We start from the raw sequence: 27628 nt of genomic DNA, 5'->3' as shown, positions 1-27628 counted from the left end.
GTTTTTCCTTTAATTTTTTTTACATATTGCAAATATTCTAAAATAAATAATCGTTTTTATTCAATTAAATGTTTCGCGGGTTTCATTATTCCGCTGAAATTCTAGATAAAAAAACTTCCAGAAAAAATGATTTTATTATTCGTGTTTGGAAATTTTTCATAAATTAAGATGATTGCATCATGAAAGATTGAGTGCATTCTTCGGTAATTAACTTGAAACGTCAGGCGATAATCTCAAAGTTGAAGAGATTAAATCCCAAAAGTTGCCGAGTTTTCACTTTTTAACTCGTGAATATTCATGAATGAGGGGTGGTAACGTCATTTCACTGGGATTTCCCACCCACGTAATTTTGCTAAAACGACCCTTCATCACTGGCTGTTGGGACTTGTTAGTCGCTGACAGTGTGCAAGTTGCTGTGGATTTCTCCACCGTCTCGTTCGCAACGACTGCAATTCTGCAGCTGAAATAATTATAAAAGCATCAATCGTTCCAATATTTTTCGCAAATGTAAATTTCAGAGTTTCATTTTGATCTTTCAGTACGCTTTGAAACAATTTCTCATCGAATAAAATACTAAAATAAAAACGAACGAATCGTATGCAGTTCTTCGAAACAATAAACTTTCAAATAATCTTTTTGTTGCAAATAAAATAAAAGAACAAATGTCAGAAAAAAAATTTATTCACTTCGGTTTAATTACAAGTATCAAGGGGAGAATGAGATGATCTAAAAATTGTAGAATGACTCGATACAGGAGAAAACAGAAAAAGAAGTTAGAAAATTAACGCAGACTGGGAATATTTGAACTAGAGGTTGAGGGCTAGTGCCAGGGAACTTGGTTAGGATGGCTGATGGATCCCAATTTAATGTACCTGGTGGTTGACAGTGGCAATTGAACACCAGTACTGTGTCCTGGGGGTGTGGCAATCTGTGGTACTTCAGCTGTCTGCGCTGACGTACCATCGCCCTTGAGAACAGCCACGCACTTCCATTCATTGATGTAATTGTCTTTCCAGAGACGAACACAACCGTCGTCGCCTGATGAGGCCAGAATTGTGCCCATTATGTTCCAGCAGACGCGCCAGACTGTGCAGTAGTGATCGTCAAACTGAACTGTTTTTATTTCGAAACGGGAGAGACCACTGTGTGCGTTATCCCTGGGACGAAATCATTTATTGAATTTAATGATGAATTCAGTGACATTTTTGTTTTAATTAATTCATTTCAGTAGCGAAGTGGTAAAGCGGTTCAAGTCAACTTATATCCCCGTTGAGTTTTTGAGGAATATTTTGGAATCTAAGGGAGATAACGAAATTTTTGTAATTACATTTGTTATAGCTCTCAGTCAGCTCTGCATAAAAGTTTACAACAAAAATTGTGCTATCTCCCTCAGATTCCGAGATATTCATTGAAAACTGGTCAATAGTCAAAATTGACTTATACCGTTTTACCACTTCGCTACTGATTTCTAGTCGCATCGACAACGTGGTCATTAGCAACTATTTACAAAAGAAAGAAAAAAATAAATAAATTGCAATATAATACAATATAAGTGTATAAGAGATAGCAGCTGTCACCATTTAAACAGTCTTTTAAATTATCTGCTAATCCCTCCTCTTGTCAGTGACATTGTTTGACATTGTTTCGTGGGAAAATGAAATGAAGGATCAGAATTCAATTAATTCAGAAGCGATGCAGGAAAACTGCTCAAGTCGTTTTTGATTGCCGGCCAGTTTTCAATTCATATCTCGAAATCTAGGGGAGATAGCAAAATTTTTGTCATAACCTTTTTTGTAGAGCAGATTGAAGGCTACAAAGAACGTCACGACGGCAATTTCGTTATCTCCTTTAGATTGAGAGATATTCCTTGAAAACTCAGTTAAGTCGATTTGTGGAACTCATCATGGAAAAAAATAATTTCATTTGTCAATGAAATTACTCACTGAAGTGGCTTCAAGCTCACAATCCTCACGTCTTTCGTGGCAATAGCCAATGTGTGGAAACTTCTACCCAGATTAGGCGAGAATGCAATATCATGGACTGGATCGACAACGTTCGACAGTGTTTCGGTTTTAGTCCATCGTCTGCTGTTCTCTGAATACTCGTATATGAATACTTTACCACCTGATGATGTATTAGAGTCGTCACTGCCCACTGCAATCATCGGGGGATGCAATCTGCAGGAAAATTAAGGATTAATCGAGGAAAAAATTAATTAATCAGACAAGTCAATAGAGATTCCGTTTAATGAATGCTTAAAAAATTTTATGTGACGTTTGGACGTTTAACCCGTGTGTTAAACTCAATTAAAAATCTTTCACTATTTTTATTCTTTTGATATTTGGTTTGGTTGTCACTCCGACCTTGACTAGCTTCGGCGGTGAGCTCACGGGGGATTCGCTCACTCGGAGGGATGTTGGACGAAGGATATGAAGGGTGAAGTTCTCAATAACCACTCACGTGCTTAATACATAAAAGGACGATATATTAAAACCGATAGTGGTACACGCTATTGGTTCGACTTGGGTTGGTATACGCTTTGCTAAATTGTTCGCGACTCAAACTTGGGACTTTGACGCGATTGTATGGCTTAAGGCCCAAGCTCAGGGATCCGCTCTGTTGTGCTCCTGATCGTACTCTCGTGCTTCCAGAGTCCTCAAAACTCGTCAAAGCCCCAGTTTACTGATCTAAGCAGTCTCACGGTTTTTCTCACTAATATTGTCTTGGGTCATCATTGACATAGACTAACACGGTCAAACAGTTTATCATACCCGACCTGGACCTGCATAAACCATGGGACTGCTTACCACGATGTCCAAATGACACCGTGGGACTGCTGACCAATCTTTGGTTGACAGGAAAGGGAAATCACATTTCTCGTTCCTATCAACCATTATTATTCAGTATAATGTGCTTATTTATTGAATCGACGTATTGGTCGATCCCAATACGTCACATCTATGTAAAGCATTTTCTGTGAGAAATCAATCAATTGAACAAATCTATAAGTTCTTTTCTTCACAAAATTTTTTGGCAATTTTTTAATACAAAAATGGACGTAATTTGCATGAAAATTGAACAATCACTAGAGATATTTTTAATAAACAATGACGTAATTTTTTTAATTAAAAAATGCAATTTGCAAAAAATTGAAGGATTAATCAACGAAAAAATGAATTGATCAAACAACTCAATAGAGATTCATTTAATGAATGCTTAAATTTTTCATGTGAAGAATTTTCTGTGAAAAATTAATCAATTGAACAAATCTATACGTTCTCTTTATAAAAATTGCTGGCAATTTTGCAATACAAAAATGGACGTAATTTGCATGGAAATTAAACAATCACTAGAGATATTATTAATAAAAAAATGAGGTAAATCTTTGAAGTAAGAAAAAATTTATGGAAAATTTATAGAATAAATTTACGAAGTTCTTCTCTTCAAAGAAAAAAATTTGTCAATTCTTCAATGCAAAAAATATTGCAGAAACAAAATGATTTTGTTTTGATTAATGGATACCTAGATAATGATGGATTCCAAGTGATACAACTGCACGACAATTTACAACTGATGTCATGCTGCAGTGTCCACTGGCTCAAATTCATAACATCAGGTGCCTCGTATATCCTAATTACCCCGTCTGCACTGCATGTGGCCAAAACAAGTCCCAGTGTTTTTGGGCCAAATTTAACGTCTGTTACAGAGGTACGTGAGTCCACCAGGTTTGTTCGTCGTACCCAGTGCCTCATGCCACGTTCTCCAGGCCCAGAGCCCTCTCCAACTGCAAATCAAATCATCTGCGCATTAAAATTAACAACAATAACACAAAGGAATTCCCCTTGAAAATTATTAGTGCAGCATAGAGAGAGGCAAAATTGACATCCGTAAATCATCAATATCTCGTGACTCAAAGATGCGATTTAGATGAGTCAAATTTAATTTTAAAGCTGGAAAAAATATCTTTAAAATGAAAAAAAATTGCCCATTTTCATTCTACCGATCTCTAGTTAATTGGCTTTAATTACCTATTTCTTCCCAAACAGCTGCAGTTCTGTCGAAGGAACAGGTCGCGAGGACTTGGCCGAATTCGGGATGTGCCCATGTGACTTTCCACACAGATCCACTGTGCGCCTTCCAGGAGGCTGTCAAGTGCCAATTTTCGTGCTCATCCTCGTCCCAAACCTGGAATAAACCCCAAAGATAGTTTTTCATGCAAAAAAAAATAAATTTGTTTCCTTAATTTTTTTCATTTTCATTTAAATTTAATGAAAACATTGAAGAACTGACCTTCACGAATTGATCACTGGAGCAAGTGGCCATTCTCTGGCCGTAAAAATCGTAGGCAATGTCATGAATCAAGTCTTTGTGCTCAGCGTTCAAACTGTGCGCCTCGAACATTTTTTATTTCACGTGAATAAATCACTAAATAATCATTAAAAAAAGTCTTATTTGTGTTTTGAGAGGTTATTTGCCGGACTCTGGACGTTCTCAAGGTTATGTTTACAGTTTGGCGTGCGCCAGTGACGGTTGGAGAATAGAATCAATCATTTTTAGCGGGAAAATTGTCGGAACGAAATAAAAATCATAAAAAGAAAACAATTCGTATTGAAAAATTAAAAAAAATCTGCAATAATTAATTTTTCAATGAAGAAAATCAATGGAATGATTAATCCAAAAATGTTTATCAATAACGATGAATAATAAATATTCATTATAGTATCGATACTCTAAATCTCACGGTTTCATTGTTGAGCAGGAGTCTCGCAAGAGACGACTGTACCTGGGCAGGTTTTTCCCTCAAATGAGGTTTTCCCTTGTCCTTCGGCGAATGCGGTACAGGAGGTTAGGGGGGGTGGGAAGGGAACAAATTGTAAAGACCCGAAAGGGTATACGAGAAGAAAAAAATTATAATAATAAAAACGACATTAACTTGAAATAAAAATAATTTTTAAAAACGATTCCCATTAAAAAATTACTTATTGCAGATTTTTTTAAAATTTTCAATGAAGAAAATCAATGGAATGATTAATCCAAAAATGTTTATCAAAAGCAATGAATAATAAATATTAATTACAGTAAATATTCAGTATCAAATAATTTTTTATGGAATATTAATAACAATAAAAACGACATTTATTTGGATATAATAATGGTTTTTATTGTGTGAAAAGTTTCTACTGTCTTAAAAAGTTATTCCATAGTTGTTTTTTATAATTGTTTAAATTAGAACAATAGATCAGCTGACGGATTAAAATAGATTTAGAGCCTGAAGAATGCTTTTCTCGTTTTTCCAGTGGGTATCTGTCCCTGACATCTCAGTCTACGAACAGCCTCTCGAAGATGCTTTGGCTGGAGGGGACCAGTCTCATTGTTGGCCTCCATTACATCCAGAGCTGATGAAAAATAATAAATTTGTTTTTTAATCTCAAATAAAAAAAATTTTTTTAATGTTCGAAAAAAAAATTTTTGTTCTTCTTTTAAAAACAAATTTTTTTCAATCTTAAGAACAATTAAATTATTTACCTTCTTCCACAATCTCACCAACGAATACTTTAGCAATACCCGACATCGCAATTACGACATTCTGCGAGACTGAACATCCTGTTATTGTCTGCATAATCTGTGAATTATTTAATTGTTCAGATCTTGAAATTGTGATGAGACATTTTGCGCAGGAAATTTCATCAGTAACAAAAAAATATATTTTCATTCAAAAAATCTTACATTTTCCCCTAAAAATGTAATTATGCTAACCATAAATCTCAAATTCGTCAATAAAGTACCTCTTCAAATCCATGAGAAAATTATTTACTCACTCTCTTTATCGCTGCTTTAGGGAATGCAGCTCTCCTGTACATTTCATATCGATCCAACTGATCCTCAGTGAAATTAGAAACTAAAACTCTAACGAAATCGATGGAAATATCGCAGATTAACAATTGAAAAAAAAATTGATTAAAAAATGACATTGATTCTTTGAAAATTGTGATAATTACTGCATTTTCTCTCGCTCCTCTTCCTCAAGCTCCCTCTTGTTCTTCTCCTTGCTCTCTCGTCGTTCCTTCACAACAACTGGTGATGCTTGAGGAAGAACGATATCCGAATGAAACAAATCATCAACTACTTTGTCTCTACTATTGTCTATTTCCATCCTAGAGGACTCATTGCTGCTGTCCCTGGATTCTGGGGGTCGTTTGTCTGTCGTGAGAGACGTGGGGAGATCTTTAGAAGGACCCAGATCGGTATCAGATGCTGCTTCTGCTCCAGAACTATCCAATTCAGTCTTTAAAAAAATTATCAATTAAAATTCATCAATTCAATTGTCGACGTGGTTGGCTTCCGGATGGATGCCGCGTTGAGTTTCAGCATTGCGCCGACGTTTCGCAAACATTGCAGTCTGCATCTTCAGGGCTATGAGCTCCGATTCTGAGCTCCGATGTGTGGGGGCAGTCCTTATATACCTTCCCTTGTGGTGGTGGGAGAAGGGGAAGGAGTTCCTGAACAATCAGCACACGAGCATCAAGTTCACCATGGAAATTGAGCAGGACAGATGTCTTCCTTTTCTGGATGTTCTGGTTCGGCGCAACGAGGATGGCACTCTGGGCCACCAAGTATATCGCAAGCCAACACACACAGGCAGGTATCTCAATGCTACCTCCCATCACCACCCCTCCCAGAAACACTCCGTTATCAGCTCTCTCATGTATAGAGCACTTACAATTTCTCAACCCTCAAACGTTGACAGTGAAGTTGAACATCTTGAGACAGCTCTGACCACGAATGGGTATAACATCCAACAAATTCGAAAGGTCAAGCAAAAGCTACAGAGCAAGCTCTCATCTCTCCAAGAGGAGACTGTTCCTGAGGAAAACCAGGAAAGACCTAAAATGGCCCTCCTCCCCTATCTGAGAGGCACAACAGAACGCATCAGCAGAGTACTCGGTAAACATAACATCCGAACGATCTTCCAACCCCCAAAGAAGATCGGACAGATGCTGCCGAGCGCGAAGGATCCAAGACCAGCCTTGAGTACACCAGGAGTGTACGAGATCCCTTGCTCATGCGGGAAAGTGTACATTGGAGAAACCGGGAGGAAGATCAGTACACGGATCAAAGAACACCAGCGGTGCTCCAAATACGGTCACTTAGAACAGTCTGCCCTGGCTGAACACTGGATGGATACTGGACATACTATCCACTACGACCAAGCCAAAATGCTGGCCAAGTCTCAAGGGTATTTCGAAAGGAAATACCGAGAGGGTTTGGAGATCCATAAAAACCCTAACAACCTCAACAGGGACAGAGGATATCAAGTGAACCCCATTTGGAAAACCGTCCTCCCGGTTTTTTAATTGACCAGCTGATCAATTAAAAACATATGATTGGCTGCCCCCCCCCCCTTCCCCTTCTCCCACCACCACAAGGGAAGGTATATAAGGACTGCCCCCACACATCGGAGCTCAGAATCGGAGCTCATAGCCCTGAAGATGCAGACTGCAATGTTTGCGAAACGTCGGCGCAATGCTGAAACTCAACGCGGCATCCATCCGGAAGCCAACCACGTCATTAATAATGGCCGCGAAAGCCTCAAAACTAAAATTCAATTGTCGTTTTAATTCTGGGGAAAAAATTCATGTGTTCACAAGCACTTTTTTATTGCTAAATTATTACCACAATTATTTACCTTGATCTCATGTTCCTCAACGTCAATCATATCATCCTTATCAGAAACCCCAACATCACTGTCTCTGTTTGAATCCTTGTTATTCCCTATTTCAATATTTTCGTTTTCGTTCTCAGAGTCATCTTTTCCAAACAAATTATCCATTTTCGATGTTGAAAACTATTTCAGTCTCTGAAAAAATTGTGTTTAAGGCTCGGCTGGATTGTCTTTCGAACATGATTTTGTTTTTTTTTATTTTGATAATCTGAAATGATCTCCAATTGCTATTCAGGTTTACATCGCCCTGGAGTCTCCAAAAATTATGATTGTACAATGTACAATGAAAAAAAACGTTGAAAAAAAGGTGAACATTTTCAAAAAGCGTTTTTGAATAATATTAGGGAATAAACCCAATAGGGAGGAAATTGCAAATTAATAATTTGATGTATCTAATGGCTGTTAGGTTGTCGTTTGTCACAGTAGTCAATGGCTGTCAGATCGTTAGTTGCCATATGATAAATTATCCATTCACAATGTCCTCTCTATCGGACTTATTTCTTAATCTTGATTAAAAACCCTCTTTGAAAATGTTCTATTTCTTTTCTACTTTTTTCATTGGACAATAATAATTCTTAGGGACTACTGCGTGATATTTAATCACAATGGAAATTGTGATATATTTACATTATGAAGATGAAAAAAAATCGAGATGGCGATCGAAAGATAATCCACCCGGGCCTTAAAATGCAAATTTATCATAAAACTGATTTTACTCTAGAGAATGTCAAGGTGAAGTGAACCTGCTTCAATCATCAAAATCTTCTGATCAAATGATGCCATTTGTATTAATCAGGGCTCATTTTGAAGCTTAAAAAAATATTTTCAAAATGAAAGAAAAATTCTTTAATTTCACTCTACCGATCTCAAGTTATTGAACATTAAAAGCGGTCCTTATTCATTTATTCAATTATCATTTTATTATTAATTGCATATTACCTTTATGTTTATAACCCTCACGATCACTCTCACTTATTTTTATTCTTTGATTCTCCTCCTGAATTATTAAAATCAATTCTAGAAACAATCAATGCACTAGTTTAATTCTTATCACTTCATGTGTTGCAATCAACAAAAAAAAAACATTTCATTTCATTTGTTGTTTTGGAGTATTTGTTTATGCTGCGATGAACAAAGTTCTAAATCTGCCCTGAAGGGGGCCGAATGTGCAATTAGGTATAGTCAATTTGCATGACGTCACGATAATGATAAACTGTACATATTGACCGTGGACCAATGGGAGATGTCTAACGTCGACGTTTCATCAGCCAATTGGCGAGCGCCAGCTGGGATTTCGGGGCTTTGACAGAATTCAACGTGGTATAAAGCCGCTTATTGCAAAAGCAACAGAAGGAGGAGGACGATTGTTATTTGTGAGTGCTAACGTTGTTTATGGGTATTTATATTTCGATAAACAAATCAATCGATATTTGGGATAGACTCCAGTGGCCTGGAACTGTCTATTTTTCGCGGAAAAGGGGAACCGTGGAATCCAGTGATTTATCCGATTATCATAACCTGTGAGTATTTCGGTTAGAAGACATTTTGGAGTTTTTTTTTGAGAATTTTTAGTTTTTTAAGGATTTTATTGTGAGGACTGGGATAATTAGACGTTTTGGAGTGGCCGGCGTATGTTCAGTTGAATTATTAGTACGAATATTAGAAATTTGGGTTTGTTGTTTCTCGTTGTTGACAGATGCATTAGAAATCGATTTTTCCAGAATTTCGTCGGGAGATGAATAAATTGTTAATTATCTTTGTGATGAGTAATTTTATCGAAAAATGTCAGAAAACGTGTTTTGTGGATAATTTCATGAACTACAAAAAAGGTCTTTTGATATTTTTTCCTGTGATCGGGATAATTGGACAGTTAACAAACATTCGTAATTTGATTTTGTGAATGGTTTATGACAGAATTCCACGTGGTATAAAACTGATTATCGCAAAAGTAACAGGAGGATTATTGTTATTTCAGTGTTAACATTGTTTATGGGTATTTATATTTCGATAAACAAATCAATCGATATTCGCGATAGCCTCGAGTGGCCTTGAACTGTCGAGTTTTCACAGAAAAGGGGAATCCAGTGATTTATCCGATTATCATAACCTGTCAGCATTTCGGTTAGAAGACATTTTTAAGTTTTTGTTGAGAATTTTTAGTTTTTTAAGGATTTTATTGTGAAAACTGGGATTATTAGATGTTTTGGAGCAGCTGGAGTATGGTTCATTTAAATTATTAGTACGAATGTTAGAAATTTGGGTTTGTTGTTCCTTTTTGTTGACAGATGCATTAGAAATCGATTTTTCCAGAATTTCGTCGGGAGATGAATGAATTGTTGATTATCTTTGTGATAAGTAATTTTATGAAAAAATATCAGAAGACGTGTTTTGTGGGTAATTTCATGAGCTACAAAAACTGTCTTTTGATATTTGTTCCTGTAATCATTTGTTATCGAGATAATTAAAGAGTTAACAAAGACTATAAACTTGATTTCGTGAAGAATGTACCCAAACGACATTTTTCAATCTTCAATATTTGCTGACCAAACGATGCGATTTGGACGAGTTAGTTCTCATTTTGAAGATTGGAAAAAGAGATCTTGAAAATGAGATCAAACTCATCGAATTTCACTCTGCCAGTCTCGAGTTATTAATTATTGATTGAAAATCAATCATTGGCGTACTGACTTAATTTATGTGAATAGTTATGAAATTACTTTTGATTGTTGCAGATTTGTAATAAAAATATCAAGATGTGGCGTGTTACGTTAATATCCCTCCTTGTGATCCTAGGAATAGTTTTTGAAGCGTCAGCACTCAAAGAAGGAGAATGCGAGGGTAAGTCTATCATCGAAGATATAAAAATCACGAAATAAAAACTTCAACTCCTAAAACTCATTCATAAAATTCAATCTCCAACAGTTTGTGTAGCAACAGTTAAGAAATTCGCTGCAACATTGAGCGATGATGTCAAGAAAGACCCGAAAAAAATTGAGGATGAGTTCAAGAAATTCTGCAAGGGTTCGAAATCCAAAGAGAATAGATTTGTGAGTATTGAAGAAATATTCATTATGTTATTCATTAGTTGAATTCTCACGGAGATGATCTCATTTTTTTTTACTTTGCAGTGTTACTATTTAGGTGGTTTGGAAGAATCAGCCACTGGCATTTTGGGTGAACTGAGCAAACCACTCTCTTGGTCACTGCCAGCTGATAAAATCTGCGAGAAACTGAAGAAAAAAGATGCGCAAATTTGTGATCTTAGATTTGGTATGTAGATGTTTTGAAATTAAACAATATTAAGGATATCCAAGTATATTTTTCAATTAAGTAAAACTATAGATTCAACCATTGTCAACCATCAAATTTGTAAATTAAATTGCCTGAAAAAAATTTGAAAAAAAAAAACATTTTGCAAAGAATTATTTTTTTAAACATTCGTTGTTTATGACGGAAACTTAATTTTTTTAGGTATGAAAACGATTTTTGGTGAAATTTAGAATATGAATAAATTTTTTACGATTTCTATTTATAGAAAATGCTCGTAATTTTAAAAAATTGCAATTTTTTAATTATTTCATCAATCATCCTCTAGAATTGGACTCTCCAATTTTTTTCAGATTTTTACAATCTTTTGTAACGATTCAATATCGAAATTCAAATTCAGACCTGCAAAGTTTAAATAATAAAATCATTTTAAAATGTCTAGAAACGTTGGGTTAATGGGGCTCAAATGAAAGCTCTGATGTTTGACTACAAAAGTAAAAAAGCTTTCACTAGAGAAAAAAAAGTCAAAGTACTTGGATATCCTTAATATTTGATATTAGACATTTAGAAATTTGCCTGAGATGAGCAAATTTTCACTCAAAAATAGATTTGGAAGAGGATTAAATATTTGTCTGATGCAAAACAGGAGCTACATAGCTACAAAAAATTATTTTTTTATATAAAATAATAATGACGAAGTGATAATACAAAATATTCATCATTGACCCTCGTTTTGTTATTGAAATCCCTCATTTTTTCAATTTACAATTGCAGAAAAACAAATTGATCTGAACACAGTAGACCTGAAAAAACTGAAAGTCCGTGATCTCAAGAAAATCCTCAACGACTGGGACGAGAGCTGTGAGGGTTGCATCGAAAAAACCGACTTCATCAAGCGAATTGAGGAGCTCAAACCACAGTACTCCAGCCCATCGAAAACCGAACTATGAAGACTTGATTAAATCCATAATTCTTTCATAATTTCCTCCATTAGTCTTCTCATTTCTCTCATTTAGCTCAATGTTACAATTAATTCATCCATATTATCATGATACAATCGAATGCCAGTATCAGTGTTTATAATTATCGATTGGCGAGTGAGAATGCAGAGTGAAAGAATAAATCGAGTATTTATAAATAATAAAAAATTTCAAATTTCATCGTATTTGAATTTGTATATCAATTTGTTACATTTGTATCCCAAATGTATATTTTTAATTAATTAAAAGACACAATTGATTAATTAAATCAATTCATTCATTCTAATTGTGTGGAATCATTTAGTACATATAACGAATAATTATTTATTGAAGGAAATGTCAATTTCGGTTGATGGAGGGGAATTTCATCTCACATTTCCCCAAAACCAAAACTCCTTTTCAACAATCAGGAATTCCACTCCAAAGTCCATCCTCCAGACACTTCATCACCCCCTTCCTCCCGCCCCCACAGTCATACCCCAGTTCCTCCATGTAAAGATAAGACTTCCCTTCGAGTTTCACCCCCTCCGAAACCTTTGGTTTCCCACAGGAGATCCTCGAACACTGTCCTTGGACCCTGCTCCATTTAGAGGACTCCAGGCACTTCGAGCTCCTCTGCCCAAACATCCTGAACCCCTGAAGGCACTGATAAGTCACCACATCCCCGACAGCATGATGAGAATGGTTGGACCCCAGGATCACCTCAGCATTCGTCACCTTCGGGGGATCGTCACATTCAATGGGTCTGCAGAGAGACAGCCCAGACAAAGTTCCTGAGGGGGTGCAGGTCGCTGTCGCCAGCCCCTGGAGGACGAACCCAGGTTTGCAGACATAATTGACAGTCACGTTGACCCTCCACTCAGTGATACTCGAGGGAACTAGAACAGCGTTTGCTGGAGCCATAGGGGGTGGACACCTCCCCTCGCACAAATCCTCAGTCAGCAACAACTTCTTCAACCCCTCGTCATCGAGGAAAGCCCCTGGGAGGGGCTGAAGTATCCATTCTTCGTCCTCCCCACACCTCCAGGAGACGTTCTGATACTTCGTGTCATTGACAATCAGCTGCTTTGACTCGTCTCTGCAACGAAGCATCAAATTGTCCCCGAGTTTGTCCCCCTCGATGGCTAGGGTGAACTGATCAACTCTCGTTGATAATGACTTGTTGATGAAGAGAGAGGCTATCGGGTGGATCGAGACCCCGGGGCACTTCAATGGTCGACATTCAGGGGTCGTCGACCAGGTGCCATCATCCTTACAGACGATCTCTTCTGGAAGGGCTTTGAAACCTTCCTCGCATTGAAAGGACAGGTTTCCTCCAGGTGCAGCGTCTTCAATATGATTTACGATCTCCCCATGAGGGATTGTAGGTCTTGGACACCTGGCGGGTCGACAATCAGAGGTGGAATTCCAGGTGCCATCCTGAGAACATTTCAGGAAGTGCTTCTGCAAAGCATCTCTAAAGGGAAATCCAGGGGCGCAGGACACCTCGAGCACCTCATCATGTACGAAAAAGGTCTCATTGGAGATCTCCAAACTGACATTGAGGATGACAACAGGAATTGTTGGTAGATGACAGCCCATGGAGATGCATTCAGGCACCTCGTGGTCCCAGAAACCGTTTTCAGAGCACGTTAGAATCCTCTCCCCCACGAGTTTAAACCCAGGATTGCACTTGAAGTCTAGTTGCTGACCAACTTGAAGGATGGTGATGTCGTCTCGCTCATGTTCCTCGATGATATACTCGATGTCTCCGTTCACTGGTGCCAGGAGGTTCTTGCAGGTGACGCCGATGCAGATCGGAGGGCGGCCGGTCCAGCGGCCGTCTGCGCTGCAGACCCTGTGGGGATTTCCCCACAGATCGTAGCCCTCCTCGCAGGTGTAGAAGATCTCGTCGTTGAAGTAGTACGAGTTGCCGAGGACTCGACCTCTGGGGAACTGATAGCCACGTTCGCAAAAATACACAGCATTCAGTCCATCTTCACTCAGTTTAACGTATCCCCTCGCAGGAGCTGGTGGTGACGTACATCCGCGGCAGAACGGACTCACCAGAATCCTCACATTTCCATGGAGACGTTTTCTCATAATAGACCAGGGGATCAACGATCCTGAGTAATCCTCACAGTGCTCCTTCATGCTCTGAGCGATATTCTCATCTAAAGCTGTTTTCCACACATCCAGCAGAGTCAGCATCCCCAGGAAGGATTCAGACGCTGAGAAACCCCCCTCGAGATAATCCTGCTCCTGCCCGATCACAATAGTTCCATTTGCAGGGATGAAAAACCCTGAAGAGAGATCCTGACCGTGCTCCTCAAGCACTCCATCAACGTAGATAGACCAGGTTCCTTCGATCTCCCAAATTACACATACGAAATGCCAGAATCCATCATTCAGGCTGATATCCGTGATCACTTTCTCTCCATTAACGTAGATAACCAGTCCATTGTAGTCGGTTAAGGTGATGTTGTTCTCTTCACCTGCTGTTGCATAAGAGAAGACAGTTCCGTAATTGAAGGTATCCCTCGACTGGATCTAGAGGCAGATGGTAAATTCTCGTAGATCCTCTTCGGGTCCATCAAGCAGGACAAAATTCGTCGTTCCAGGCTCTACAAAGGTCAGTAAGTAGTCTGAAGATAACTTAACTTCGCAGGTGAGACCATCATATTCCAGCGGACAACTACACGTGAAATTAGTTAGATTGTTGATGCAGATCCCTGAATTTTGACAGGGGGAATTGTCGCAGTGGTCGATTCTGGTGAGACAGTTCTCCCCCTGGAATCCAGGTGGACAATCACACCTGAAGGAGTCGTGAGTGGCATTGATCTCCCCGAGATCGATGCACATAGCGTTTGGATGACAGGGTAACCAGTCACAAGGGACGAGGTCACAGTGACGACCGAGGAATCCTGGCTTGCAGAGGCAGGTCCAGGTGTTGTTAATGATGATACAGGTGGAGCCTTCCTCGCAGGTGCCTGGTTGACAGAGATCCAAGGAAATCTCACAGAATTCACCTCCGAAGTTGTCGAGACAGTGGCAATGAAAGTCTGTTTCCGTGCTGATGCAGGTTGAGTTATCCTGACAGGGGTTGGACGAGCACTCGTCGATGTAGGTCTCGCAGGTGAAGCCGGTGAAGCCTTCAGGACAACTACAGACGTAAGATGTCTCGATGGACTGGCAGGTCCCTGCGTTCAGACACGGTGACGACTCGCAGAAGTTTCTGATGCTTTCACATCGCGATCCGGTAAATTCAGGTAGACACTCGCAGCAGAAACCAAACCCTCCAGGAATACAGGTTCCATTATTAAGGCAGGAGTCGGGTTCGCAGGGGTCAGGAGGCTCGATCGATCTGCATTGTTGGAGGTCCACAGATCCTGGAAAGTCTGTCGTAGTGTTGGTGGGACAGATGGCACATGCTGTCGCCCCCTGGAGAAGCTGATAGAATCCTATGCCGCAGGGGGTGCAAGGCTCCAGAGACATCCTCTGATCCTTGTGATATCTTCGTCTAGAATAATATCCTGGTTGACAGGTATTCACACAGTCATGTCGACTGGTCGAGTGCATTCTCCTCGTCGACATGCTTCTTGGACACTTCTGACAGAAAGTCGAACCGGGATTATCCTGGTACTCGGACAGTTTGCAGGCTTGGCAGGACCCCCGGTTGACATTATGGAAAGTCCCCATGGGGCATTTAACACACTTGAACCTTCTCATGACCTTCCCGGGGTCACAGACATTCTTGATATCAGTGTCAAACAGAGTCTTCAGGTTCAGTACTAAGTTAGCTATCTCTTGGTTGGTCTTCTCGTTTAAAAGGTTTAATTTGCCTGATCTCGTCAGGCTCAGAAGCTCATTGCGGAGCCTCTGGATGCCCCCCTCGGGGTCCCTTCGATGTTCCGAGATGATTCGACTGAGGATTCGAAAAGTTATCTCGATCCTATCGCGTCTTCGCTTCGCCGGTCTGAAGGGGAGAGACCTCCTGAGGATTTTGGTGGTCGCCGGAAGGGATTCCGTGCAGTCCAGGTCTAGGTAGGAGGGGTGGCAGTCGAGGCCGTTGGCGGAACATTGATCAGGGAGGTTGGTGGCTAGATCCTGATGGATTTTGATTTTCAGGTATTCAAGGAGAGAAGAGTTCGAGCAGATCTCTGAGGATTCCAGGATGATAGTTCCTGTGGATTCGACCGATCCTGGAATCTCTGTTATCAAACAGGATGACGGTAGGGAGTGGTTCCAGATGTTTTGGGCACTGCAGGAGAGGACAACTTGGTCCATAGCGTTAGCTGAAGGTGTCAGGGGAAAGACGTACCCCTCGTCACAGGTGATGACGCACTGAGCACCGTCGGAGGATGATTCCTCGCAAGTCAAGTGACCGTTTGATAAGGGAGGGGGTTCTTCGCAGACGTTCTGCACTGTGATATTTATGACACATTGGAGGATATTTTTACTGAGATCCCTCGCGGTGTAGGTGACGCTGGTCGTGCCGATCGGAAAGAAGCTTCCCTGATCATGGGATGTTGTGATTATCACGGGTTTTGCGGAGTTGTCGAGGAATACTGGATCGTCCCAGGTGATGTTGGATGCACCCGCAGGGTTTGTGGAGAGGAATATCCCGATATTCCTCTCATATGTGGTTGACGCAGTTTTGAACTTGAGGTGGTTCTTCATCTAGAATATCGAACAAGAAGAATGTCAACATGAATGCAACATCAGTGATTATGTTCCATATATATTTTGAGAATAATTAAGTCTAATACGATTGGACTTCCTTTTTTCTCTTCTTAATAACATATTAATGTCCTCCATTGATTAAAAAAAAAACTAATCCTCACACTCATTCCTGAATTGCGAACGCACAGATATAATGCTGTGACTTTACTTTTGACGCAACTGCGCAACTCACTGCGCACACCCCGCACGCGCATATATAAAGCGCAGGGGAAGGCGGGAAATTTGAAAGGCGGAGTCCAACTTCACTCTCCATTTTTCTAAAATAGGATTCCCAATCTTACCTAGAGTTTCGACACTAAATCTGCACCTGGCACGATTCCCCGCGGCATCCTGCGCGACGTGAGTCACCACCTGCAGTCCAATTTTCGCCTTCCAAGGAAACTTCAAATGTGGTTTCGTCCAAACTTGCACCTTCTCATCACTGTTATCACTCACTTGAGGTTCCTCCCATCTGGGCAAAGAGTATCTTTTCCCAGGTGCAGTTTTCCAAGTTGAATTAGAAGAACACCTGATCACCGGAGGTGTCTTATCAACGCACTTAGTAACACTGTGTCTCTCACTCCACAATCCTCCCGTTGCGTTCGTTTCCCGTGCATTTTCTGACCGCTGGTCCCTGAAGAACGAAGCCTTCTTCGCAAGACACATTGCAGACAGTTCCGAAAGGTAGCTTCTTCATAGATAGACAGGTATCAGGTGTGACGAGTCCATGAGCAATGTTCTTCAACGATTCACACTTGATCTGTTTGCATGTCACCTTAAGCCCATCCCACCTAGAGACAGGAAGACAATTCCTGACTTTGCTGCCCAGCAGCTGATACCCCTGACTGCATTTGAATTGACACTTGGTGTCGATCGGCATTGCAGAAGCGTCAAGTTTCGGAAATTTCTGGTTCGCATACTCTTCGTCATACTCGCATTCAACTTCCCCGTTAGGCGGTGCTTTCAACACTGAACATGTCTTCAGGAGACATTGGGCTTCTATTCCTGACCAATTGCCGTCCCTTCCGCAGAGTCTTATGCTGTCTCCAATCAGTTTAAAGCCAATCTTACAGCGAAGACCGCAGACTGCGTTCACCATATTGTTACAGGCATTCGCTTTTACTAGGTAACCATTCTCAGGAACCTTCAGCTTGGGGCAGGTGATCGGTTGACATGTAGGGCCATTTGAAATGAAGCCTGAGGCGCAAATGCAGTCGTGAGGGGAAGTGGCAGGGGTTTTCAGGGTTATGTGGTTGGGACTAGGGCAGGGATGGCAGTTGGAGAAGGAGTCCCCTGGGGTTTCTGAGTACCCGTAGGTGCGGTTTGGACAGGCTGAAGGTGAAGAAAGATGATCATAGTTTTTTGCGTTTCGTTTAATGAGGTTATCTCGATAATTATATGTTTTAGAGAAAAACTTCTAAGGACTTTTTTGTAGAAAATTTTATCAGCTACAAAGAAGGTCTTCTTATGTTTTCTTCTAGAACCACTCGTTTAAGAGATAAATGCAAATTAACAAATGCAATTTTTTATGATCGATTTTGGTTCTTACGGTAACAATTTCCTCTGAGTCCAGACCCATAATATCCAACCGGACAGAGCCAGGCGTAATGACCACTAGTGGTACCGCACGCACATTCAGCTAGATCATTACAACAGCTTCCATTGATTATGTTAGATGTGTTTCTTTCTGTGCCATCTCCAACCACTTCTTGGGCTGACTTGCAAAGGATTTGACATAGATTTCTCGATTTCAAGATAACGTATTTTCCTTCCTTCAAGTCTATAAAGACAAATATGAATTGGTAACATGAAAAAATCGAGGAAGAAATGAAGATATATGACCTCTGTGAAGTGCATGTCGCGCCAATGTCTCAAACTCCTTGAACGAATCGAGAAGATAGCTGTGGGTGTAACCAGGCTCACTGGCTATATCATGAAGTTCTTCGACATTTCCGGTTCGAATACCGAAGGTTAATATCACTGCTCCCAGGGTTTTCAATATTTCCGCGACTGGTCTCGGGTCTCCTCCATTACTGAATCCATCAGTAATTAAGAATACCACCTTCTTAGTGTCTTCCCGACTTCTTTTGAGAATTGTCTAGAGAAGAAATTCATCAATAGACACTTCCACAAAAAAAATTACAAAAGGGCCCGCTTTGATCATCAATATCTCACGACCCAACGATACGATTTCAGTAAGTCTGGCTTCATTCTCAAGATTAGAAAAAGATGTTGAAAATACAAAAAAATCGTCACTTTTGCCTCAGCTGACTGCGAGTTGTGAAACATTGAACAATCTCTTATAAAAGGATTCGCTCAATATCTCCCGATGCAACGGTCCGATTTGAATGAATCTGAACTTATTTTAACGATTATAAAAAAGCCTTGAAACTGAAAGAAAGTTGAGAATTTTCACTCTGCCGATCTCGAGTTATTGACGATCAAAAACAGTCCATTTTGTCCCCTCTCATGAAATAACATACTACAGCTTCCAGAAGTGCTCCTTTCGTATAAGTTCCGCCTCCAGTATAGTTGATCTTTCTCAACTCTTCATTCAACAATCGACACTTGTCCCCAGCGAATTCGGCGGACGTAATCTGATCAATGTTCCTCGAGATGCCTTTTCCCCCGAAAGTTACGACCGCAACTCTTGTCGCTGTGTGTTCTACCCTAAGATCAGATAGTAATTTCCGGACGAAGTTCAATTCGCTTCGGAAATTTTCCTCGCCTACGGAGGATGATGCATCCACCAGAAAGACTATTTCGGCCTTGAAAATATTTTGGACGTTAATGACGTACGAGTGGAGGATCGAGATAACTCAAATCGTTCTAGTCATTATTAGGCGATTGTGAACGGAAATATCTTCGAAACTCGAGGGAGACGAAGAGGGGGGGGGGTAATTATCATTAGCGTAAGGGCTTTTTAAGTGACAATTTCAAGAAGCTAATGTCGGAAAATTGTTTTATTTCTTTTCGATTTTTATGTCAAGGGGATGTTATGTCGATTTTTTATTTTTGAGGAGATTCAAATGGCATGAATATAGAATTTGTTGCAAGAAAAAATCTAAAAATTCTCTACTTAAACAGTTTTTGGAAATTTTCAGGATTTATTTTTCGCAAACATTTTGGAATCTCAAAAATTTTTCAATTTTCGGTTTTTTTCGGAAACTACCTACCATGTTCAGAGAAATTTGGGGTATTTTTAAGAATTGCAACATAATTTCTGAGTTAAAAAAAATTGAGGTAATCGTAGTTTTTTTCTGCAAAATATTGGAGAAATTTGGAGTTTAGTAAAGAAAAATTGAAGGGGGGCAGAACAAGACTAATTACCCTATCAAAATCCAACCGCACATGATCGATATTCTCCTTAAGAATCATCGCCAAAGCCTGAATCTTCCCAATGCCATCTCCATCGCTGGACCGAAAGAGCCTCTCATTTCCGTGAAAATCACTATTTCCATATCTTCGCGTCCACTCACTTCCGTTTGATTGCGCATACCGATAGTGACTGGTATCGCGGGAACTCGAGGCCTCTTCCCCGGCAAAGACTACCCCCAGCATCAGCAGAACGCGTAACATTGTGCTGACCGGGTTGAGATTCGCACCAGCAACTGGTGGTCGACATCACGAGATGCTTGAGGTTCGAGTGGTCCAGGGAGATGGGAGGGCCGCGAGACAGAGACGGAACAACAGTAATCCTCTTTGTGCTCGCGCGGAGCCACGAGAGCTCCTCCGAGAGTATGAATTAAACAAAAAATTGATCCAGACATGAACTTTCAGAAGAAGAGAGTCTACTTCGTCTTCTTTATTCATTTATTCTCGTAATAGAGTAAATTCAGTGCCATGTTCTTGGCCGCATGAGTGGGAGGGATGACAGTGTAGACATCTAAAGGCAGATAGTCAAGAGTCGCCGAGAGAACCGGTCGCACCTCCTCGGTCTGAAATTATTTAAAATCCGTTTTTAAACGCTCGGTTTTGCGATCAAATCATGAAGACGATCTTCATTACTTCGGTAATGCTGGTGGGTTTTGTGAGGAGTGAAAACATTCTTTTCGATGAGTTTCGCGAATTTTTTAACGTCAACAAGAGAGAAAATTCGGACTGGTTCGAACCGTGCGCTCCGGTTGATGTCATGATAGGAGAGTTGGGGGTTGTCCAGGTTTTGGCGTTTTTTAATAATTCTTGGGCATATAGTCATAAACAAGCATCTATGTGAGTATTATTTTCAACTATTGATTGTAAATGTTTAAATTTTTATTGTTATGAGGATTCCATATGTCGGGGAATCTCTCAATATTATAAAAATCCAAATCGACTTCTGGTGATGAAAATTTGGTACTCAAATTTGAGATTTCAAAATTAAGGGTCAAAATAAGGGTCATGAGGGCCAGAATAAGGGTCACAAGGGTCAGATTAAGACTCACGAGGATCAAAATAAGAGTCATGGGGATCAAAAACCACGGGTCAGAAAGTAAATTGGTCACCAGGGTCAAAATAAAGTTCACGAGGGTGAAAATCAGGGATCGGCATTAATCATTACTTTGGTAATGATTACAGCTCAGATTGATGATTATATTTGTAATCCATTAATCCCTCCACTGATTTTTTGATTACAAGACAAATCGGAAATCAGGACTCAAAACTCTTGAATATTTAATCAATCGATAATCATAACGTAAATGTGCTTGATTACATAATAATTAATCAATCGCAAGTTGTATTGATGAATTACTCCATCAATCGTCAATCAATTTCAAAAATTATTTAATTATTACATTAAGCGTTGATCTGACTGAGAAATTATTTGATTAATTAATTAAGCGTTAATCTGACTCAAAAATTATTTTAATATTTGATTACACGTTAATTCAACTCAAGACTTCTTTGATTGAATAATTCGTAATCAGAACTGAAAATTAATCGATTACACTGTCAGATTACTAAATACTCATGTTTTTAGAAAAAATGAGGCAGGAAGACCTATTTTTTATATTTTTTAAATTTAATATCATGTTTTTTTCCATTTTATCATATCAAATTTTTTCAAATTTTTTAAATTTTATTTGTTCCTCATAATAAAATCACAAAATGAAACTTGGAAAATTCATGCCCAAAATGTCACATAAGAAGAATTCCAAAAGAATAAGTTATATAGAAAAATCGACCTTCATCGGCTTTATTCTGTGAACAAATATCTATTAACAAATGCATAGGAAAATTGCAGAATTTCTAATAGAATTGGTGCAAAAANCTTTGGTAATGATTACAGCTCAGATTGATGATTATATTTGTAATCCATTAATCCCTCCACTGATTTTTTGATTACAAGACAAATCGGAAATCAGGACTCAAAACTCTTGAATATTTAATCAATCGATAATCATAACGTAAATGTGCTTGATTACATAATAATTAATCAATCGCAAGTTGTATTGATGAATTACTCCATCAATCGTCAATCAATTTCAAAAATTATTTAATTATTACATTAAGCGTTGATCTGACTGAGAAATTATTTGATTAATTAATTAAGCGTTAATCTGACTCAAAAATTATTTTAATATTTGATTACACGTTAATTCAACTCAAGACTTCTTTGATTGAATAATTCGTAATCAGAACTGAAAATTAATCGATTACACTGTCAGATTACTAAATACTCATGTTTTTAGAAAAAATGAGGCAGGAAGACCTATTTTTTATATTTTTTAAATTTAATATCATGTTTTTTTCCATTTTATCATATCAAATTTTTTCAAATTTTTTAAATTTTATTTGTTCCTCATAATAAAATCACAAAATGAAACTTGGAAAATTCATGCCCAAAATGTCACATAAGAAGAATTCCAAAAGAATAAGTTATATAGAAAAATCGACCTTCATCGGCTTTATTCTGTGAACAAATATCTATTAACAAATGCATAGGAAAATTGCAGAATTTCTAATAGAATTGGTGCAAAAAATGAAATTTTTCAATAGAATTTTAATAAAAATCTCATAGAATTCTTATAGAGTTTCAAAGAAAATCAATGGAATTTTTTAGAGGAAGCGACATATTTTGACATATAATTTTGTTTGTTAGTCATTTATGACATTTTTTTTTTTAGTTCAAAATTGCAGAAAAATTTCGTGCATGTATGGAGAGAAAAGAGGGAAATTGCTATTTATTTCCATTTTTGTTAATTATGAGAATCTAGAATCTATTTTTTTGTTGATATTCGAGATGATTCGGTAATGTGTTTTGTTGAAAATTATTGGAAAATTATCATTAAATGTATTGTGTTATGTTATGCTATCAAGAGATTTTATTTCCACTATACGGTGGAGTGTCCACAAGACCAGCACTCATAATAAATGGATATAGGAATCCAAAAAACATCAAATACAATATACACACAATCCTGATACATAAGTCTTTTAGTATTCAAGTATTTTTCATTGTTAATGAATAATTGATTAAGTAATCGACTAATCGTGAATTTCAGTTACTGATTGCTTATAAAATTGAAAAATTCAGGATCTCGAGTAGTGGTTAATTAAAAAATCGAATAATCCCTAGCTTCGATTAATGTTTACATAAATAATCATATATTTACCGGATGGGATTAAAAATTAATCAGATAATTGAAATGTCAATTATTGATTAATTAATTTAATCGGTTATTGCCGACCTTGATTGCCGATTAACGAAGTATTCGAGAATATTCCAATTTTATTTTTGATTATCGGAATAATCAAAAAATTTTGCCTTCAGATTATTTAATTGATGAAGTAATTCATTAATCATAATCCTCGATTACGATTATGCCGATCCCTGGTCCCGAGAGTGAGATTAAGGGTCACAAGGCTCAGAATATCTCTCTATATTATAAAAATACAAACCGATTTCTGGTGATGAAAATTTGATACTCGAAATTCAGACTTCAAAATTAAGAGTCACAAGGGTCAGAATAAAGATCATGAGGCTCAAAATAAGGGTCACGAGCGTCAGATTAAGGCTCACGAGGGTCAAAATAAAAGTCATGGGGGTCAAAAACCACGGGTCAGAAAGTAAAGCTCACCAGAGTCAAAATAAGAGTCACGAGAGTGAAAATGAGGGTCACGAGAGTGAGAGTAAGGGTCAAGGCTCAGAATATCTCTCTATATTATAAAAATTCAATCGATTTCTGGTGATGAAAATTTAGTCCTCGAAATTAAGACTCCAAAATTAAGGGTCGCATGGGTCAGAATAAAGATCATGAGGGTCAGAATAAAGCTCATGACGGTTAAAATAAAGGTCATCAGGGTCAAAATAAGGATCACGAGGGTGAAAATGAGGGTCACGAGAGTGAGATTAAGGGTCACAATGGTCAGATTAAGGGTTACAAGGCTCAGAATATCTCTCTCTATATTATAAAAATCCAAATCGACTTCTGGTGTTGAAAATTTGGTACTCGAAAATAAGACTCCAAAATTAAGGGTCGCAAGGGTCAAAATAAAGTTCAATTTTTTAATTCTTCTTATCTTCAGGTTGAACGTTCTGAAATATCGACTTGATAGATCGGGTTTCCCCAAATCCCTATTCATCGTAATAAAATCGGAAGACTCTTCAAACTTCTCCGAAATCGAGATCGAATCGGAGGAAATCGAGAGGCGGGCGTGGAAGGAAGTGGCCTCAGAGGAAGCAAAGAAGATCTCCTCAGGGTTTGTCCTCGCCGAGCCCTTGGAGAAGATCATCTCCCCGGACATTTTCGTAATCGAGGACACCAAAGAGCATGGACTATGGAAGGAGCTCCGTGGATCGAAGGACCAGATCCAGGTGATCGACAGATGTGGTAGGCTGGCGTACCAGATCATTGTCCCCTGGAGCATTCTTCATTTTCCCTACGTGAAAGCCGCCATTTTGTCGACTCTTAACGACAACCCTTGTGGACCCTGTAATGTTAATGCTACGGGCGTTGGGTCTGAGCAGACGGTGAATGGAAAAAACGCCACTGAGATGGGTAAGATTATATTAATTTGTTTCTGTGTTATGAAAATGCAGATCGACTTGTAGAATGTAGGTGATATGCGGGTCATAAAGGGCTGTCAGGTTATATGCAGGTCATACAGAGGTCTTATGGGGGTCTCATGCAGGTCATATGGAGATCATGTCCGGCCATATTAGGTTACACGAATATTATATATAGGTCATATGGAGGTCATAACCAGCCATATCAGGTTACATGAATGTGATGGATAGGTCTTATGGGGGTCTTATGCAGGCCACAAAAGACCATATCGGGTTACATGAGAATTATACGCAGGCCTTACTGAGGCCTCATAAGAATCTTTTTGTCACTCAGTCCGTGAATCACCGTTCCCGGACTAAATGACAAAAAATACTGTTCGATACACAGCCGTGAACAACTTTTCTGCCTCATGATTACAGAACTCGCCTTCGGCTCGTCCTGTAACCTCATATTCGCCCGAAAAGTTGCTCACGGCCTAGTGTCGAAATGTACTATTGCATTTTATGGAGGTCATATGAAGGCCTTATATAGGTCATATACAGATCAAAACATTTAAAAAGCTGTTTTTCTTCTTAAAGAACCTCAAAATGTTACCGAGGTCGATTTTGAGACAACAACCACTCCTCCCGAATCAATTTTCGAAGAATCAGTCACCACCAAAAATACCGTTCAGCCAGTCCCTGGTGAAAAAACATTCTTGATTCCTATTAAAAAAATACAAGATAATAGGAAAATAGGTGTGTCATTGTCCAAACCCACATAATTTTCTATTACCTCTACTGAGTGATTGATCAGGCTGGTTCGAATAGGAAATAAGGGAACGAACCCATAAAACATTATAATTTTTCTGTTGATGGGGGGCAGATGGTGGACAATAGGAATTAAATCAAGAGGATTAAAAAAATTGATTTCTGAACCTAGGTCATTCTAGGAACAGGTATCAGTGGAAATTATAATGAAAATCTTTCTGCCATTTACGATGGTCATTCCTGGGGATAATTAGTGGTAAATGAGATGTCAATGGGTTTTAATGGGAATGCTTTGAAATACCTATTAATTGATGTGACTATTTGAAAGAGAAAAAGCTTGAACGGGTCAGAAGAGTCAAAATAAGGGTCACGAAGGGTGAGAATAGGCGTGAAAAAGCTGAAAATAAGGATCAGGAGGATCAAAATAAGAGTTAGGGGGGTTACCATGAAGGTCAACATGAAGGTCTGGAGAATCAAATTATCATTTCCGGGGGTAATTAGCGGGAAATAAGATGTCAATGAGTTTTAATGGAAATGCTCTGAAATACTTATTAATTGATGTGACTATTTGAAATGTCAAAATGAGGGTCAAGGAGGTCAGAAGGATCTAGAAGATGGAAATGAGGATCAACAGGGTCACGTTACGGGTCAAAAGAGTCAAAATAAGGGTCACGAAGGGTGAGAATAGGCGTGAAAAAGCTTGAAATAAGGATCAGGAGGGTCAAAATTAGAGGTAGGGGGGGCTACAATGAAGGTTGTCAACATGAAGGTCTGGAGGGTCAAATTATCATTCCCGGAGGTAATTAGTAGGATAAAAAATGTCAGTGGGTTTTCATGGAAATGCTTCGAAATACCTATCATATGGGCATGACGCTGGTGTCATACGGGGATCATATGGGGTCATATTGAGGTCAAAAGGTTGTAAGATCATATGGAGGTCTCATAGTATTCAACATCGGTATCAGGAAGGGTCAAAAAAGAGGCTTTGGGGAGGGTCAATTTGAGAGTTAGAAGGGTTACCGTGAAGGTTGACGCAAAGTTCAGGAGGGTCAAAGTAATGGTCAGTATACGAGCCAAAAGAGTTACGAGGGTTAAAATAAGAGGGAAACTGATGAAGATAAGCGTCAAGATGATTGGAATAAGAGTTAGAGGTCAAGAGACTCCGAAATAAAAGTTCAAATGAGGATCCAGATCATCAAATTCAAGATCAGGAGAGGTCAAAAGAAGACTCACTCTGGTTCAACATGAAGGTCATCAAGAGAAAGAATGAGGGTATAGGGAGGTCGTATGCGGTCATATGCGGGTTATGGAGGAGTCAGATGGGAATCATATGGGGTCCCATGAAGTCACAGTCGTTCATATGTGGGTCATATGTGGGTCATATGGTGTTTAGAATAGGGGATGAGGATGTTCAATATGTGGGTCATATGTGGTCGAGTTGGGATTGGAATGAGGGTCAGAGACATATGAGTGTTGTGGGGGTTCGTATATGAGCCCTGGCGAGCAAGGAGTCACGTGGTAGCCCGGTCATAGGGGGAATGAAGTCTTGAGGGTCATATTAGGGTCACTGAATCATTGTCGATGATCGCAGGCCTCATCATGGGGTTTGAGAAAATGGGGGGAGTGGCAGTGAAGTTCAAATGAGGGCCGGAAGAGTCATTGAATAATTTTGATGATTCGAGATATAGTGATAGGGAATAAAGAGCGGAGGATGCTAAGAACCAGTTAAAACCCATTTCGATGATTTAGGGTTTACTAATTTCGGTGTGATGAGGGGGGGGGGGGTATGAACCAAACGAGGGTTGTAAGAGTCATTGAATCATTCCAGATGATTTGAATTCTAAAGATAGGGTATCGGGGAGCTGAGGGTCACATATATGCTATTGAATTAATCCGATGATATAAGGTGCAATCATGGGGCTGGGAGGTAGCTGTCAAATGAGGATCATAAACATCTTTGAATCTAATAATGGAGCATAAGGATAGGGGGCGTGAGTCATAAGAATCATAAAGGTTCTATGATTCAGAGTCTAGTAGGGATCGATACGTGGGGTGCGTGTAGACGCTAAGAGTCAAATAAGGCCTCGAGCGATGTTAAGTTATTTTATATGAGCAAAAGGTCAGCCATTGATTTCCGATGATCGGTCACATAGGGGTCCCAACAGAAAGATTTTATGGGCTCTTATGGAATTAATATGGGTTGTTATATTCGGTTGT

General features: G+C 39.1%; 4 protein-coding genes across 6 annotated transcripts; 1 reads left to right on the top strand and 3 right to left on the bottom strand.

The window, feature by feature from the left end:
* Window positions 1-3: 3 nt before the first annotated feature.
* LOC107045224 (nucleoporin SEH1-A) lies at window positions 4-4597 on the bottom strand. Its single transcript, XM_015267411.2, has 6 exons — window positions 4291-4597; window positions 4029-4185; window positions 3523-3784; window positions 1944-2177; window positions 873-1157; window positions 4-460 (listed from the first exon to the last, which is right to left on the bottom strand). The coding sequence occupies exons 1-6, from the start codon at window positions 4399-4401 to the stop codon at window positions 274-276; spliced, it is 1236 nt and encodes a 411-aa protein (XP_015122897.1). The 5' UTR covers window positions 4402-4597; the 3' UTR covers window positions 4-273.
* Window positions 4598-5161: 564 nt separating this feature from the next.
* Window positions 5162-8906, bottom strand: LOC107045221 (transcription initiation factor TFIID subunit 11). Its single transcript, XM_015267407.2, has 6 exons — window positions 8663-8906; window positions 7688-7858; window positions 6000-6286; window positions 5820-5907; window positions 5527-5623; window positions 5162-5396 (listed from the first exon to the last, which is right to left on the bottom strand). Exons 2-6 carry the CDS (start codon window positions 7829-7831, stop codon window positions 5263-5265), a joined length of 750 nt encoding a protein of 249 aa, XP_015122893.1. The 5' UTR covers window positions 7832-7858; window positions 8663-8906; the 3' UTR covers window positions 5162-5262.
* A 120-nt stretch (window positions 8907-9026) lies between these two features.
* Window positions 9027-12238, top strand: LOC107045222 (mesencephalic astrocyte-derived neurotrophic factor homolog). Of its 3 annotated transcripts, none has more exons than XM_015267408.2 (5): window positions 9027-9243; window positions 10456-10561; window positions 10646-10770; window positions 10852-10993; window positions 11765-12238. In XM_015267408.2, the coding sequence occupies exons 2-5, from the start codon at window positions 10477-10479 to the stop codon at window positions 11938-11940; spliced, it is 528 nt and encodes a 175-aa protein (XP_015122894.1). In that variant the 5' UTR covers window positions 9027-9243; window positions 10456-10476; the 3' UTR covers window positions 11941-12238. The 3 variants fall into 3 exon arrangements, with proteins under 3 accessions (XP_015122894.1, XP_015122896.1, XP_015122895.1); XM_015267410.1 differs by having other exon boundaries at window positions 9030-9096; XM_015267409.1 differs by lacking the exon at window positions 9027-9243 and adding an exon at window positions 9800-9832.
* Window positions 12239-12369: 131 nt separating this feature from the next.
* LOC107045217 (sushi, von Willebrand factor type A, EGF and pentraxin domain-containing protein 1-like) lies at window positions 12370-25812 on the bottom strand (the record flags this gene model as incomplete). The annotated part of the gene is given in 10 exon segments (XM_029126603.1): window positions 12370-16464; window positions 16601-16629; window positions 16974-17274; window positions 17276-18003; window positions 18221-18354; window positions 18391-18451; window positions 18514-18769; window positions 19155-19439; window positions 20002-20086; window positions 25730-25812. Coding segments are annotated over 10 exon segments (6057 nt in total), but the record flags the coding sequence as incomplete, so codon positions are not given.
* Between the last annotated feature and the right edge of the window lie 1816 nt (window positions 25813-27628).

The sequence above is a fragment of the Diachasma alloeum genome, unplaced genomic scaffold (genome assembly GCF_001412515.2).
Source record: "Diachasma alloeum isolate Michigan unplaced genomic scaffold, Dall2.0 Dall_scaffold_00891, whole genome shotgun sequence".
NCBI classification, from domain to species: domain Eukaryota; kingdom Metazoa; phylum Arthropoda; class Insecta; order Hymenoptera; family Braconidae; genus Diachasma; species Diachasma alloeum.
This window is presented reverse-complemented; position numbering and strand designations above follow the sequence as displayed.

What these genes read in the sequence shown, in the direction of transcription:
- LOC107045224 (XM_015267411.2), bottom strand. Translation starts at nt 4,401, where the DNA reads ATGTTCGAGGCGCACAGTTTGAACGCTGAGCACAAAGACTTGATTCAT. An exon ending in TGGAATCCATCATTATCTAG is followed by an intron (nt 2,178 to 3,522) that starts GTATCCATTAAT and finishes ATTTTCCTGCAG; the next exon opens with ATTGCATCCCCCGATGATTG. An exon ending in GTGAGCTTGAAGCCACTTCA is followed by an intron (nt 1,158 to 1,943) that starts GTGAGTAATTTC and finishes ATTTCGTCCCAG; the next exon opens with GGATAACGCACACAGTGGTC.
- LOC107045221 (XM_015267407.2), bottom strand. Translation starts at nt 7,831, where the DNA reads ATGGATAATTTGTTTGGAAAAGATGACTCTGAGAACGAAAACGAAAAT. An exon ending in TTGAGGAACATGAGATCAAG is followed by an intron (nt 6,287 to 7,687) that starts GTAAATAATTGT and finishes ATTTTTTTAAAG; the next exon opens with ACTGAATTGGATAGTTCTGG. An exon ending in TGGTGAGATTGTGGAAGAAG is followed by an intron (nt 5,397 to 5,526) that starts GTAAATAATTTA and finishes ATTTTTCATCAG; the next exon opens with CTCTGGATGTAATGGAGGCC.
- LOC107045222 (XM_015267408.2), top strand. Translation starts at nt 10,477, where the DNA reads ATGTGGCGTGTTACGTTAATATCCCTCCTTGTGATCCTAGGAATAGTT. An exon ending in CAAAGAAGGAGAATGCGAGG is followed by an intron (nt 10,562 to 10,645) that starts GTAAGTCTATCA and finishes AATCTCCAACAG; the next exon opens with TTTGTGTAGCAACAGTTAAG. An exon ending in AATCCAAAGAGAATAGATTT is followed by an intron (nt 10,771 to 10,851) that starts GTGAGTATTGAA and finishes TTTACTTTGCAG; the next exon opens with TGTTACTATTTAGGTGGTTT.